At 37.6% G+C, this 12916-nt stretch overlaps 2 protein-coding genes across 5 annotated transcripts in view; both read left to right on the forward strand.

Annotated features, from left to right (window-relative positions):
* Nucleotides 1-8444, forward strand: part of LOC114889636 — a 61539-nt gene extending 53095 nt beyond the window's left edge. For all 4 annotated transcript variants that reach the window (XM_029213054.1, XM_029213056.1, XM_029213055.1 and 1 more), the window contains 3 exons: nt 3573-3626; nt 6901-6948; nt 8407-8444. In XM_029213054.1, coding sequence (XP_029068887.1) covers nt 3573-3626; nt 6901-6902 — 56 coding nt within the window. In that variant the 3' untranslated portion in view covers nt 6903-6948; nt 8407-8444. The remainder of the gene's footprint in view (nt 1-3572; nt 3627-6900; nt 6949-8406) is intronic.
* Nucleotides 8445-9044: 600 nt separating this feature from the next.
* EFCAB3 (EF-hand calcium binding domain 3) overlaps nt 9045-12916 on the forward strand; it is a 37095-nt gene continuing 33223 nt past the window's right edge. The window contains exon 1 of the mRNA XM_029213050.1: nt 9045-9098. The gene's annotated coding sequence lies outside the window, so the exon portion shown is untranslated. The remainder of the gene's footprint in view (nt 9099-12916) is intronic.

Raw genomic sequence — 12916 nt, forward strand, 5'->3', positions numbered from 1 at the left:
ATTCCTCAGTTTTATTATCTAATAGGGTAATTATCCATAGTTGTAACTCTTGGAGGTCCTTAAAATTTTTTAAGAATATAAAGAGGTCCTGAGACCAAAATATTTGAGAACCTTTGCTCTCTGGATTATTTGTTGTCACTACTGTGTTTCTAGCTGCCTGCTAGATAATTCTCCCTTTATATCTCACCAACACCTTAAACTTCTTTTGCAGGGGAAGGGTGAACTTTTTCTTAAATATCAGATGCACACAGTTGAGTTAATCAGACTCATCAGTATGGCACACTATCACCATTGGTCCATGCAAAGACCCTTTGTGTTTTATTTTATTACAGTAAGTCCCCTACATACAAACAATTTCCATTCCAAGAGCACATTTGTAAGTCCAATTTGTTCATAAGTCCAACAAAGTTAGCCTAGGTACCCAACTAACACAATTGGCTATATAGTACTGTTTATAGGTTTATAATACTTTTCACACAAATAATACATAAAAAACAAACAAACACAAAAACTAAAGAAAACATTTTTATTCTTACAGTACAGTACCTTGAAAAGTACAGTACAGTACCAGTCACATCACCGCTGCTTTTACACTTGCTTCCAGACATCCTAGGCTTGTAATAAAGATACTATACTACTGTACTCTATACCCTACTGTACAGTAAAGTACACAAAAGCACAACCACTTGTAGAGGATGCACACATGTGACAATGTACACCAGACACGTAAACTAACTTATGTGATTGGACATGTGAACGCACATTCGCAACTTGAAGGTTCATATTTAGAGGACTTACTGTATTTTTCCTCTTTACCTCCTATTTCCACTCCTGTTTCCTTTCCCCCATCATAAGTCCATTCTCTATTATATCTAATATTTGTCCTTCCAACCTATCTTCCTTATGTTTATTTAGATATACACATATCCCTTTAAAAATTCAGTGTGTGTGGTATTTAATTTACTTAAAGGGTATTGTGCTATAAAACTCCTATTTCTTTTTTTCACTCAACATTATTTTTAATAGCTTTATTGAGATATAGTTCACATACCAGACAACTCATTCACTAAAAGTGTACAATCCAATGGTTTTTAATATTCACAGATATGTGCAATTATCACCACAGTCATTCTCAAACATCTTCATCACCTGAAAAAGAAGCACTGTACACTTTAGCTTTCACTCCCTATCCTCCCACCCCTAAGCAATCATTAATCTACATTCTATGTCTATAGATTTGCCTTTTCTGGACATTTCATATAAATGGAGTCATAAAATATGTGGTCTTTTGTGACTGGCTTCTTTGACTTAGCATGTTTTCAAAATTCATCCATTTTGTAGCATGTATCAGTACTTCATTCCTTTTAATGGCCAAATAATATTCTGTTGTATGGATATATCTCATTTCATTTATCCACTCATCAGTTGATGGATATTAGGATTGTTTCCACCTTTGGGCTGTTATGAATAATGCTGATATAAACATTTGTATGCAACTTTTCATGTGGACATATTTCATTTCTCTTGGGTATATACCTAGGAGTGAAATTGCTGGGTCATAAGGTAACTCTACATTTAACCATTTGAGGAACTGCCAGACTGTTTTCCAAAGTGGCTGCATCTTGCATTCCCACCAGCAATGTATAAAGGTTCTGATTCCTCCACTCCCACATCAACATTTGTTACTATCTGACTTTTTGATTCTAGCCATCCTAGTGGATGTGAATCAACACTATATTTTTTAGACTTACCCATGTTTCTATAAATCAGTCTAATTCTGGCTGCTGCATAATATCCCTTCAATACAATGACCATAATTTACCTATTCACTGCCCCAGTAATGAACACCAGATTTGCCAACGCTTCATTTGCTTGTTCTTTACTACTTCTACTATTAGGTCTTTAATTCATCTGTATACCACCTCTGCATATGGTAAGACAGGGATCCCACTTGGGTTTTTTTTCCCACATAGCAAACAAATTTCCCAACACTGAACTGATTTGTCATACTATCATGTATAGACGAAACCCAGCCACTCTCCAATATCTGGGGACTCTTGGGTAGGTTAGGGCAGACATATATTTCTCCTACTCACCAATGGTTCTGACTTTCTACTTTGAATTCTCTGGTTTGCATTCCTCTACTATGCTGTTGTCTTTTTTTTATTCTGTTACTTCCCTGGACGCTGCCTAATTCCATCATTTCTCAACTCAAGCCTGGGTTGGTAGCTTATTTTACTGCAACTGCTTAAAATTAAATAATAGATGTCCTTATTCTCATAGATTCTGCCACTATTCCTACTTTAAGGGGGTTTTCATTTTTGTTTCTCTTCTTCAAGTTCCAGCCTCCCATTTTGTTGCTGAGGAGGAAACATTAGAAATATATTCAGAGTTTTGGAGAGAGGAAGGGAGAAAGAGATGTATGCTGTTAGTCTTGAAACAAGAGTGTGTGACATTTTATAGACCAAAAAAATTACTTCTTTATCAGAGTTCTTGAAGGTGCCACCCAGGGTTCCTTTCTGCCCCTTCTCTTACTGGGTGGCATCATGGAAGAAACATTCAGTCCCACTTGTCTCGCAGCTGCTCTTCTTCTAGCCCACTCTTTAGTATTTTCTCCTGCAAGTGCTATTCCGTCCTAGGTACAGTATTTAAATCTCTGGGTTTCTCATTCATTCACATTAAGTTCTCAGGTATCAACCACTCTCTTCCTGTTTTTTCTGGTCCTGTTCCGCTCCACTTCCCCATCAGTGTTCTCCAGTACTGAGACTGATCCCCCTTAGTGCTCTTCCTTAGGTCAAACTTATACTATCTCCCAACAGATTGTTAAGTCGTTAAAAGAAGGGATCCCATGTGCTAGGCTCTATGCAAAGTACCAAGGTGAATGAGTCACAGCCCTTGTCCTCAAAGAGCTTATGGTCCAACAGAAGAGATAGGCACATAAAATAATTTTGATATAATGTGATAAATGTATGCAGAAGGTGCTAAAGGAGCGTTTAGTCAAGACTGGGGTTTCCTGGAGAAGACCCTAAGTTGAACAAGTGTGAGAAGATCATTCCAGTCAGAGAAGCATACTCTATCCTCAGTGGTGACAAACATGCCATCTCAAATGGGTTGATTCTCAAGAAAAACCTGTCAGAACAAAAAAACAGAGCAAGTCCTTCTCTCCCTATTCCAACTCTGAGCATTTGCCACCAAAGTCTCTTCGTATCTTTTCTTAAAATGTCATCAATCTGAGTTTGGAAAAGATGCTGCCAGACTCAAGCCCTGGTTCTTTGTGTAATATCCCTTTCCCATGTGTCACCTTTGAAGTGTAATACCTTGAAACACAGAAGAGAAACACTGCATTAAAGAAGTTGAGATAGTTCCATCATTGATTTATCCTTTTTTCCATCATACTCACCTGAGAGAAAAATTAATCCAATTCCAAAGCAAACCAGTATATTATATCTAGTTCTTCTAACTCGTGGAAGAAGTTCCAGCCTGCCATGTTACTTTAATAATTTTATAACTTTTATCTGCTTTTATGGGTTTTTATATGACTTCTTCTGTATCTGATTCAAAATGTTTTATAGAACATGGGAACGTTAAAGTGCATTCAATAATGGAGGGCCTGAAGAAGTTTAAATGTGAGTAGAAATTTTTTATATGATATAAAATTGATAATTTGATGCTATGCACTTATTTTTATATTTTATTTTAAAATTCTTTTTAAAAACACATATTTTATATGTGTTTTCTTGGTTATAAAATTAATACATATTCATTACAGAAAATTTCTATATTCACAAAATGAAAGAATGAAAAAAATTTGAATAATCCTTACTTTTATCACCAGTGATAATCTGTAATTTCATCACCCCAGATTTTTTTCCTTATGCATACACAATTTTTGTGCATTTAGCTTTAAAGTCCCACTTGCAAGGTACTTTCCCATTTTCTTATTAATATTAAAATCTTACCTGTTGATAAGTATGTCTAATGACCTAAAATTTCTTTTTTGGATACTTCTGGATACATAATCTCAGTACTTTTTGTTTGCAGGCTTCTTATCACATTTATGTCTAAAATAATTTTCCCAGGGCCAGAATACTATGTTCTGTACTTACATAGAAAAGAATGAATGGAAGGTTTGAAAATTATAATGTGAAATTGATCAGTAGAGGCAACTAAAACTTGTCTTCTGCCCTCTTTCCCCCAACACACACACAACCTCAGTCTGTACTTCATTCTTAAGTAATTTTAATTTGCTCTCTGCACCAGTGTTTTCCAGTGAGTATGATAAAAAAAAAATTGATGTGTCTCTGAAAGCCTGATTGTGTTTTAAAAAGAAGAATTTAAAAATAACTTAAGGTACTTTGTGCAAGTATCTACAAAATGAATCTTGGTAAGAGAAAATAAATTTAAATTCTGGGTACCCACACTTAACCTTTCCAAGTGAGTGCTGTTTTATTATTTGTAAAAGGAAAAAGATCTCATTGAATAGGTCCATTCTATCTCATCTACTGCTGCTTCTGTTGCTGGTGCCAGAAAACTTTCAGAAATGTCTCTTTGGTAGGCTTTAACCCCAGCATTTAAAACCATGCTGCTGAATTTAGGGATACTGGAAGTAATCCTCCGCGGTCATGTGTAAGATCTGAGTTCATTAATAAGCGTTTACTGAGTACCCAACCACTGTAAAAAAAGAAAGTTCAAAGATGAAAAAGAGGCAAGCAAAGTTCCTGCTTTTCAGCAAGGCTTAGTTTTTGAATACATAGCATATGCTCAATAAATGCTTATTGATTGACTATTAGAGGTTCTAGTTTCCTGCTTTCACGTAATTAAACATTCACTAACCCAAGCAGCTGTACTGAGGTCATTCTTGAGATAACCCTCCCAATCCAGGCCACTCAGAAGAAACAGTTATGTGAGTCCTAAGTGAGTCACCCAAATCAGAATCAATTGTTAAAAAACCATTTACAAAGCTGAGAAAGCACAACTTCACAGTCTTGCCTGCTTACCTTTCCATCACTCTTCTTTCTCCTCTCCATTTCTTCTTTTTCCCTATTTTTCTTAACTTTTCCATGTCTCTATTAATAGATTATTTTTCTTTCACTCCTGCTTCCCTGGTTTTCCTAGTGGTGTTGCTTTTTTTTTTGTTTCTTTTCCTTCCAGTCTCTATCAAACATATACATTTCACATGCCCACCCTGCTCGCCGTCTTGCTTTCATCACTGTAAAAGCCCCATTCCACTTGCTGACATCAAAATATATTTTATTCTGTGAAATCTACAGTGCATTAAAGAAAAGTTAGACATTTAAAAGTATGTTTCATAATTTTAGAAATTACAAACAGTAGTGTCTATTCCACAAACTCACCAAATAATACTCAATTTCCACTTATTAAGTTTTCTGTGTAGATATAGGTATTAGGGGAACAGATTTTATTTCTGAATACTATATTGACTTTTTGTGCATTCAAACATGTACTACTGTGATTTAAGTTTTCACACTCAAATTTCAGATGACTAGACAGTCACTTTATAGACAGTAACATTTTTCACACAAAAATCTTTTTCCCCAGTTCCTATTTCACCATTTCTGTTTTTCTAAGGAATAAAGGTAGATTACAGTTACCTAGGCACAAACATGAAAATGACACATTTATATGAACAACTTTAAGACCTGCTAATATTTATGTCATTTGATGGTGAACATTCAAAATTCCACTCTGACCTTCAGTTGTGCTTGGGTTGTGGGGTTCTACATGAAAATTTTTAAAATCACACTCATTAGGAATATAGAGAAACTCTACTACATATTTAGAAAAAAAATACTGTATAAAAATAAAGTCTGCTTCTTGTCAGGAACAGATATCTTCCAAGTCACATTCCCAACCAGAGTTGGGCAGGGTGGTGCCCCATACAATATCCAAAAATGGCATAGGATGCCTTTAGCAAACTAATGTCTAGGCAGGGAGAAGAGCCGAGCAATAAAGAAGAGAAGAATGAGAGAGAGAATGGGGTAGGGGAGGAAGGAGGGAGAAGAAATAAAAGCAGTTTGATCAGTTTTTCTTAATTCTACACATTATGTGTTTTATATTAATATTACTACTACTATCTCCCCTCCCATAAAGAAAATATATATACTTTATGTGTACTGCTTTCTGCATAATATATTGCCCTTTACCACCTTCACAGCCTAAAGTTACCACAGAATTTCCAGGTTTCCATAACCTGCCACTGACCTTTCCTGATATTAAAAACAGTACATTATTGGCTTTATCTAACCAAACTAAACCAAACCTAGGTAACTGAGCAATTTTTTTTTCTGAGAGTTAATCTCCTCACGTTTAGAAAACCAAACTACCCCATGTTTTGAGAAAAGAGTTGAATTAGTACTTTTAAGGTATTTGTTTGGCTGTTGTTTTTCTGGCTATGGGGTGGAGTGGACTGAGGGGAGGAGATTCTACAGTTAATATTATGACATATATTGTACCCACACATTTCACAGGAGAATTCACTAGAAAGAAATATCTGTATCATTAAAAGGTATGTAATTAGTCAACAGTTCATAACCAATGCACTAAAGAAAATTAAATGGGTAGCAGAGCATTCTGCTCTTGAGTCAACAGGTTTCCAAAGTTACTTCACTTCCTCACATCCTAAAAGATGATAAATAAATGCTCTTGACTTCAATGCTGACTCTATAATGCTTTCCAAAAAAATTTTTTTTGGAGTTTGAGACAGTAAGGCATGAAAAGAAGCAATTTTAATTAAGATGTATATCAGATATAACTAACATTTTCTTCAGTTTCCCACTCATCTAAGGAAAAATTAATATAAAATTATATCCTCCTATTCTACTTTTCATAACTTAAGAAATTTATGTAATTTTGACTCTGAATCTTGTCTTTAACCAAAAGGAATGGTGCCTCTACAGAAGTTGATGAAAATCACAAATGATACTAAAGGTGAGTGAAACCTGATGTGAAGACTTGGTAATGATGGGGCTTAATACTTTGACTTATATTTCTTAATCCCATAGTTATTTTCCCTAATTGTTTTATCAGTTGCTACCTTCTATCTACTTGTTGACATGTGTTTGAACACCATTATCTCTCCGATTGTTTTTCTGAGTTCCTTTTGCCTTTATAGTACACATAATGCTGATTGTTAGGTATTTCATATTGTTTTCCAATGGTTTCAACTGTGATGAATTGTTTTCATCTCTACACTGTAACTGTATTTGGTGCAATTTACAGTGCAGTTATACAAAGCAGTTGTTCCTAACTCTGCCTCTAAAGAAATTAATTCAACTCATTGGGCTTTAGTGTCCTTATCAATAAAATGAAAAAAGTGAATTAGATGATCTATCGGTTCTCTTTCAGCTTTAAAATTCTAGGACTAACTTTTGTGGTTGAAAGGGCTTCACTGTCAAGAAAGTAAAACAACAACCCACAACATAGGAGAAAATATTTGTAAATGATATATCTGTTAAGGGTCTAGTATCCAAAACATATAAAGAAACCTTGTTAACTCAACAAGAAAAAGACAAGTAACCCAATTTTAATAATGGGCAAAAGATCTAAATAGAAATTTCTCAAAAGAAGATATAAAAATGACTAGTAAGCACATTAAAAGATGTTCAGCACCATTAATCATTAGAGAAATGAAAATCAAAACCATGAGATATTACTTCACACCCACTAGGATGACTATAATTTGAAAAAGACAGTAACAAATGTTGATAAGGATATGGAGAAATTGGAGTCCTCATGTAGTGCTGGTGGGAATATAAAATGGTGCAGCTGCTGTGGGAAAGAGTTTGGTAGTCCCCAAAATGTGAAACATAGTTACCATACGACCAAGCAATTCCACTCCTAGGGATATACCAAAGAGAAGTGAAAACATATGTCCACATAAGAACTTATACGAAAATGTTCATAGCAGCATAATTCATAATAGTCAAAAAGCAAAGACAATCCAAATGTCCATCAAATGATGAATGGATAAACAAAAGATGGTATACCCATACAATGGAATATTATTCAGCCATAAAAAGGAATGAAGTACTGATACATGCCGCAACATAGATGCCTTTTGAAAACATTATGCTAAGAGAAAGAAGCCAGACACAAAAAGCTACAAATTGCATAATTCTACTTTTATTAAGTGTCCGGAATAGGCAAAGTCATACAGTCAAAAGATAGATCAGTGGTTGCCAGGAGACAGCCACTGTGGGAAGGGGGAATGGGGAGTAGCAGCTAGTGGGTACAGGGTTTGTTTTTGGGTGATGGAACTGTTCTGGAATTAGATCGTGGTAATGGTTATACAACTTTGTAAATATACTAAAAACCACTGAATTGTACACTTTCAAAAGTGTGAATTTTATGTTATGTGAATTATATTTTAATTTTTTTAAATTGCAGGACTGACCCAAAAACATATCTGCTAAAAAAAAAGAAAAGAAAAGCACAAGGACTCAGAATCCATGCCCATTTGCTTGTCAAGCTCTATGAGTGGAAATAATAAACAACAGGCTGGCCCCAAACTTAAGTCCTAACCCCAAAGCACCTTCCATTTATCCAGTGCACCAAGCTGTGGAACCCAACTTATGTCCTGGGACCATCAGCCCTACAGATAAGTATCATACCAGTCCACCAATTCTAAACTACCTAGGATATGCCCACCAGTAAATTAAGTGAAATCAGCCCTTCATCCCATTTGGTTCTGAATAGATGAGTATTGATGTAGCTAAATTATAATACATACCTACTCCCCAGGATAGTTTAGTTCCTTATGTATTCCACCCTATTAATTTTGATGATTTTTGTCACCACTATTCACTCACAGATTATAGAAACCTGAATTTGGATGAACTTGTCCCACTTCCCTGTCAGCTACTTTAGGGTAGGCATACCATCTTTTTTTTTTTTTTTTGCAGTACGCGGGCCTCTCACTGTTGTGGCCTCTCCCGCTGCGGAGCACAGGTTCAGCGGCCATGGCTCACGGGCCCAGCTGCTCCGCGGCATGTGGGATCCCCCCAGACCGGGGCACGAACCCGTGTACCCTGCATCGGCAGGTGGACTCTCAACCACTGCGCCACCAGGGAAGCCCCAAGGTATAGTTGATTTACAATATTATATTAGTTTCAAGTGCACAGCACAGTGATTCAAATTTTTTATAGATTATACTCCATTTATAGTTATTATAAAGTATTGGCTATATTCCGTGTGCTGTATAATGTATCCTTATTTATTTTATACATAGTAGTTTGTACCTCTTAATCCCCTACACAGACATGCCATCTTGTAAGTCTTTTTATTCTCTGTACCTGCAGTTAGTAGGTGTCTGCTGAAGCAATGAAGGGATGCGTGTATCCATTCACTTAACAATCATAGTCTACCGTGTGCCAAGTATTACTGTACATGCTTGGGACAAAGCTCACTACTCTCGTGGAGCTTACTTTCTAGTGAAGAGATATACACAATAAACAAATAATAGTATGACAGAGATTACAGAGAAAATAAAGCAAAGAAAATGGGTATAGGGGATACTGTAGGTGGAGGAAGTTAATCAAGAAAAGACTCACTGATAAAGGGCATTTAAGCAAAAAGCTAAGGAGACCAGGGAGTAGAAATCTGGAGCAAGAGCACTCCACGCAGAGGGAAGAGCAAGTGCAAAAGCCCTTATACAAGAGCATGCTCATAATATTTGAGAAAGAGTACAGAGGCCACTGTGGCTGAACAGAGTGAGCGAGGGCAATGTAGGAAGACATAAGGTCATAGAGGTAGGGGACGGGACCACCACATTGAGCTACATAAGCTATGCACTGTACAATTCCAGGATTGTGCAATGAGATGTTCCTTTTGGGGGAAGGGGGTGGTGCAGGTGTGGGGAGTAGCTGATCATATAAACCCTGAAGGCTATTGTAAAGATTGGGTTTTTTTCCTGAGTAACACAGGAAAATGAGGATTTGAACAGAGATAGGACATGATCTGACTTAAGTTTTTAAAGGACTGTCCTGGCTCCTGTGTAGAAGAGACTTGGCAGGGGTGAATACAGCAAGAGCAGAAGAAGGGAGACCAGTTAGGAGGTCTTTGCAGTAACCCAGAGCAGGAAGTAGAGGTGGAGGTGGTGAGAGTGGTTGAGTTACATATATATTTTGAAGATGGAATCAACAGTACTTCCTGATAGATATCCCAGGGCCGAGAACATAATAGGCACTAAAAATGTACTTATGAAATGGATGAATTGGATTAGATGTAGAACACAAAAGAAGAGGATTGAAGCATATTCCAAGCATTTTGGCTTCAACAGAGGATGGAGCATAGGCCTGGAAAGATGCAATTATCATTTCCTGAGATGAACAGATGAATGAATAAGAGACTGGCTAAATGCTATTATATTTGTTGAACTAGTGAAGAAACTAAATGAAATCCATATGGATTCAAATATTATATAAAGAGGAGATATTAAAAATCCGAGTATTTAGTGATCTGCAGAACATGGGTTAAGCAATCTATTATTATAACTTGCTATTAAGTTGATGCTAGGAAAATTTTCTGACATTCTGGATTGACTCTCAAGAAAAAATCAATGAGGATGAGCAAGTGGTTGCCACATATTTCTCTATCTTTTCCTCTTATTGCCTCTATATGTGATTTTGTAAGCCCTCTCACATCCTTGCTTTCCCTGACTTGGTTGGGTGGTATGGGAGTAAGGGGTTTTTGCTGTACATTTACATAGTTGCTGCTCCAAAAACCATCCATGTCGGTGTACACTAAATTTAAAAATTATAACTAGTTGGTTTGCATGCATAATAACTTAAATGGTATTGTGTAAAGAGGAGTAAGCCTTCTTTTTTCAAATTTATTTATTTTTGACTGCACCGGATCTTATTGCGGCACATGGGATCTTCGTTGTGGCATGCAGACTTCTTAGTTGCAGCATGTGGACTTCTTAGTTGAAGCATGTGGACTCTTAGTTGTGGCATGCAGACTCTCAGTTGCAGCATGCATGCAGGATCTCATTCCCCAACCAGGGATCGAACTCAGGCCCCCTGCATTGGGAGCATGGAGTCTTACCCACTGGACCACCAGGGAAGTCCCAGGAGTAAGCCTTCTAATTTCTGCAAATATCTCCATCATTAATCTAGACTAGTCAGGAGGGAGCAAGAGAGGAAGTGGGGCTCATCAGGATTAGGCCAACCCAGAGAATTTTGCCTACCCAGGTTACCAGACTTGAAGTGGGTGATGGAGTTTGAGAAAAGCCTAAGAGGAGGGAGAAATGGTGAAGCACAAAAATCTCTGCCCCAAAAGGAAGGAACATCTTGCCTTTCCCTAGTCATTCATTGACTACCTATGTTCAATGGACAGAGCCAATGTTGGGAAAATAGAATATTAAGCTTCTCACCTCAAGGTACTTACACACTTAGTGAAAGCAAAAGAGCCAGGGAGAGAAGTGAAGGGCATCTGCCTGTAAAGCCTGATTCGCCTACAGGGGCAGCATCTCTAAGAGGGAGGTAGCTACTTTTTTTCCCCCTGAAAAATCCAGTTCCCATTGCTCTGGTAACTGAAGTAACTGGTGAGATTCTCTTCTCCTTAAGGCTCATATATCTTTTTTTTTAATTAATTAATTTATTTATTTATTTATTTATTTATTTATTTTTAGCTGTGCTGGGTCTCCGTTTCTGTGCGAGGGCTTTCTCCAGTTGCGGTGAGCGGGGGCCACTCTTCATCGCAGTGCGTGGGCCTCTCACTGTCGCGGCCTCTTCTGTTGCGGAGCGCAGGCTCAGTAGTTGTGGCTCACGGGCTTAGTTGCTCTGCGGCATGTGGGATCTTCCCAGACCAGGGCTCAAACCCGTGTCCCCTGCATTGGCAGGCAGATTCTCAACCACTGCGCCACCAGGGAAGCCCAGGCTCATATACCTTTAACTATACAGGATGAATTAGGCATTTCCCTGAAATGTTAGGTTTTCAGAGTCCACAAATTATAGATCACATTGAGACATAACCTTTTCCCATAAAACCCCTTTCTCCTTTGGTGAACAGTACTGCATAGGAAGAAGCTTAATACTAGATGTTCTCCCTCATCTAATAGTCACTTCCTTTTTATTCTTCGTAAAATCAGAAGGGAATATGAGCCTAGGCGATTCTTAGATTGATATGGTTGAATTAATTCCTATAGAAAACAGCTATATTTATGCAACATCCCTACTTAAATATCTTCAGAATTCCCCAATGCTAATGCTAAAGTCTAGACTCCCTTAGCTTAACAATCAAGATGTATATGTATACACAAAAAACATGTTAAGGGCTTCCCTGGTGGTGCAGTGGTTGAGAATCTGCCTGCCAATGCAGGGGACACGGGTTTGAGCCCTGGCCGGGGAAGATCCCACATGCCGCCGAACAGCTAAGCCCATGCGCCACAACTACTGAGCCTGAGCTCTAGAGCCCGCAAGCCACAACTACTGAGCCCACATGCCACAACTACTGAAGCCTGCGCACCTAGAGCCCATGCTCTGCAACAAGAGAAGCCACGACAACGAGAAGCCCACGCACCACAACAAAGAGTAGCCCCCGCTCACTGCAACTAGAGAGAGCCCGCGTGCAGCAACAAAGACCCAACACAGCCAATAAATAAATAAATAAATAAGTTTATTAAAAAAAAACATGTTAAATGAGTGACATGCTGGGTATAAGAGACTAGAAAAAATGAGGGAGACTGTGGCAATCAGGAAACCTTGGGTTCCAGTTAAAAGGGTGACAGTTTTTCTGCTCCTGCCAATTATTGCTAAGCAGGAATGGGGGCTATGTGTTCTCTGATCTTTGGGCTTTTCAGAAGTCATAAACTGATAACTTTTAAATTACCCATGTTTTCATTTATGAAATTCAAAAAAAATTTTAATGTTATTTAAGCCAAATAAAACTTGTATGG

The sequence above is a fragment of the Monodon monoceros genome, unplaced genomic scaffold (genome assembly GCF_005190385.1).
Source record: "Monodon monoceros isolate NGI ecotype Baffin Bay Population unplaced genomic scaffold, NGI_Narwhal_1 Super_Scaffold_9, whole genome shotgun sequence".
NCBI classification, from domain to species: domain Eukaryota; kingdom Metazoa; phylum Chordata; class Mammalia; order Artiodactyla; family Monodontidae; genus Monodon; species Monodon monoceros.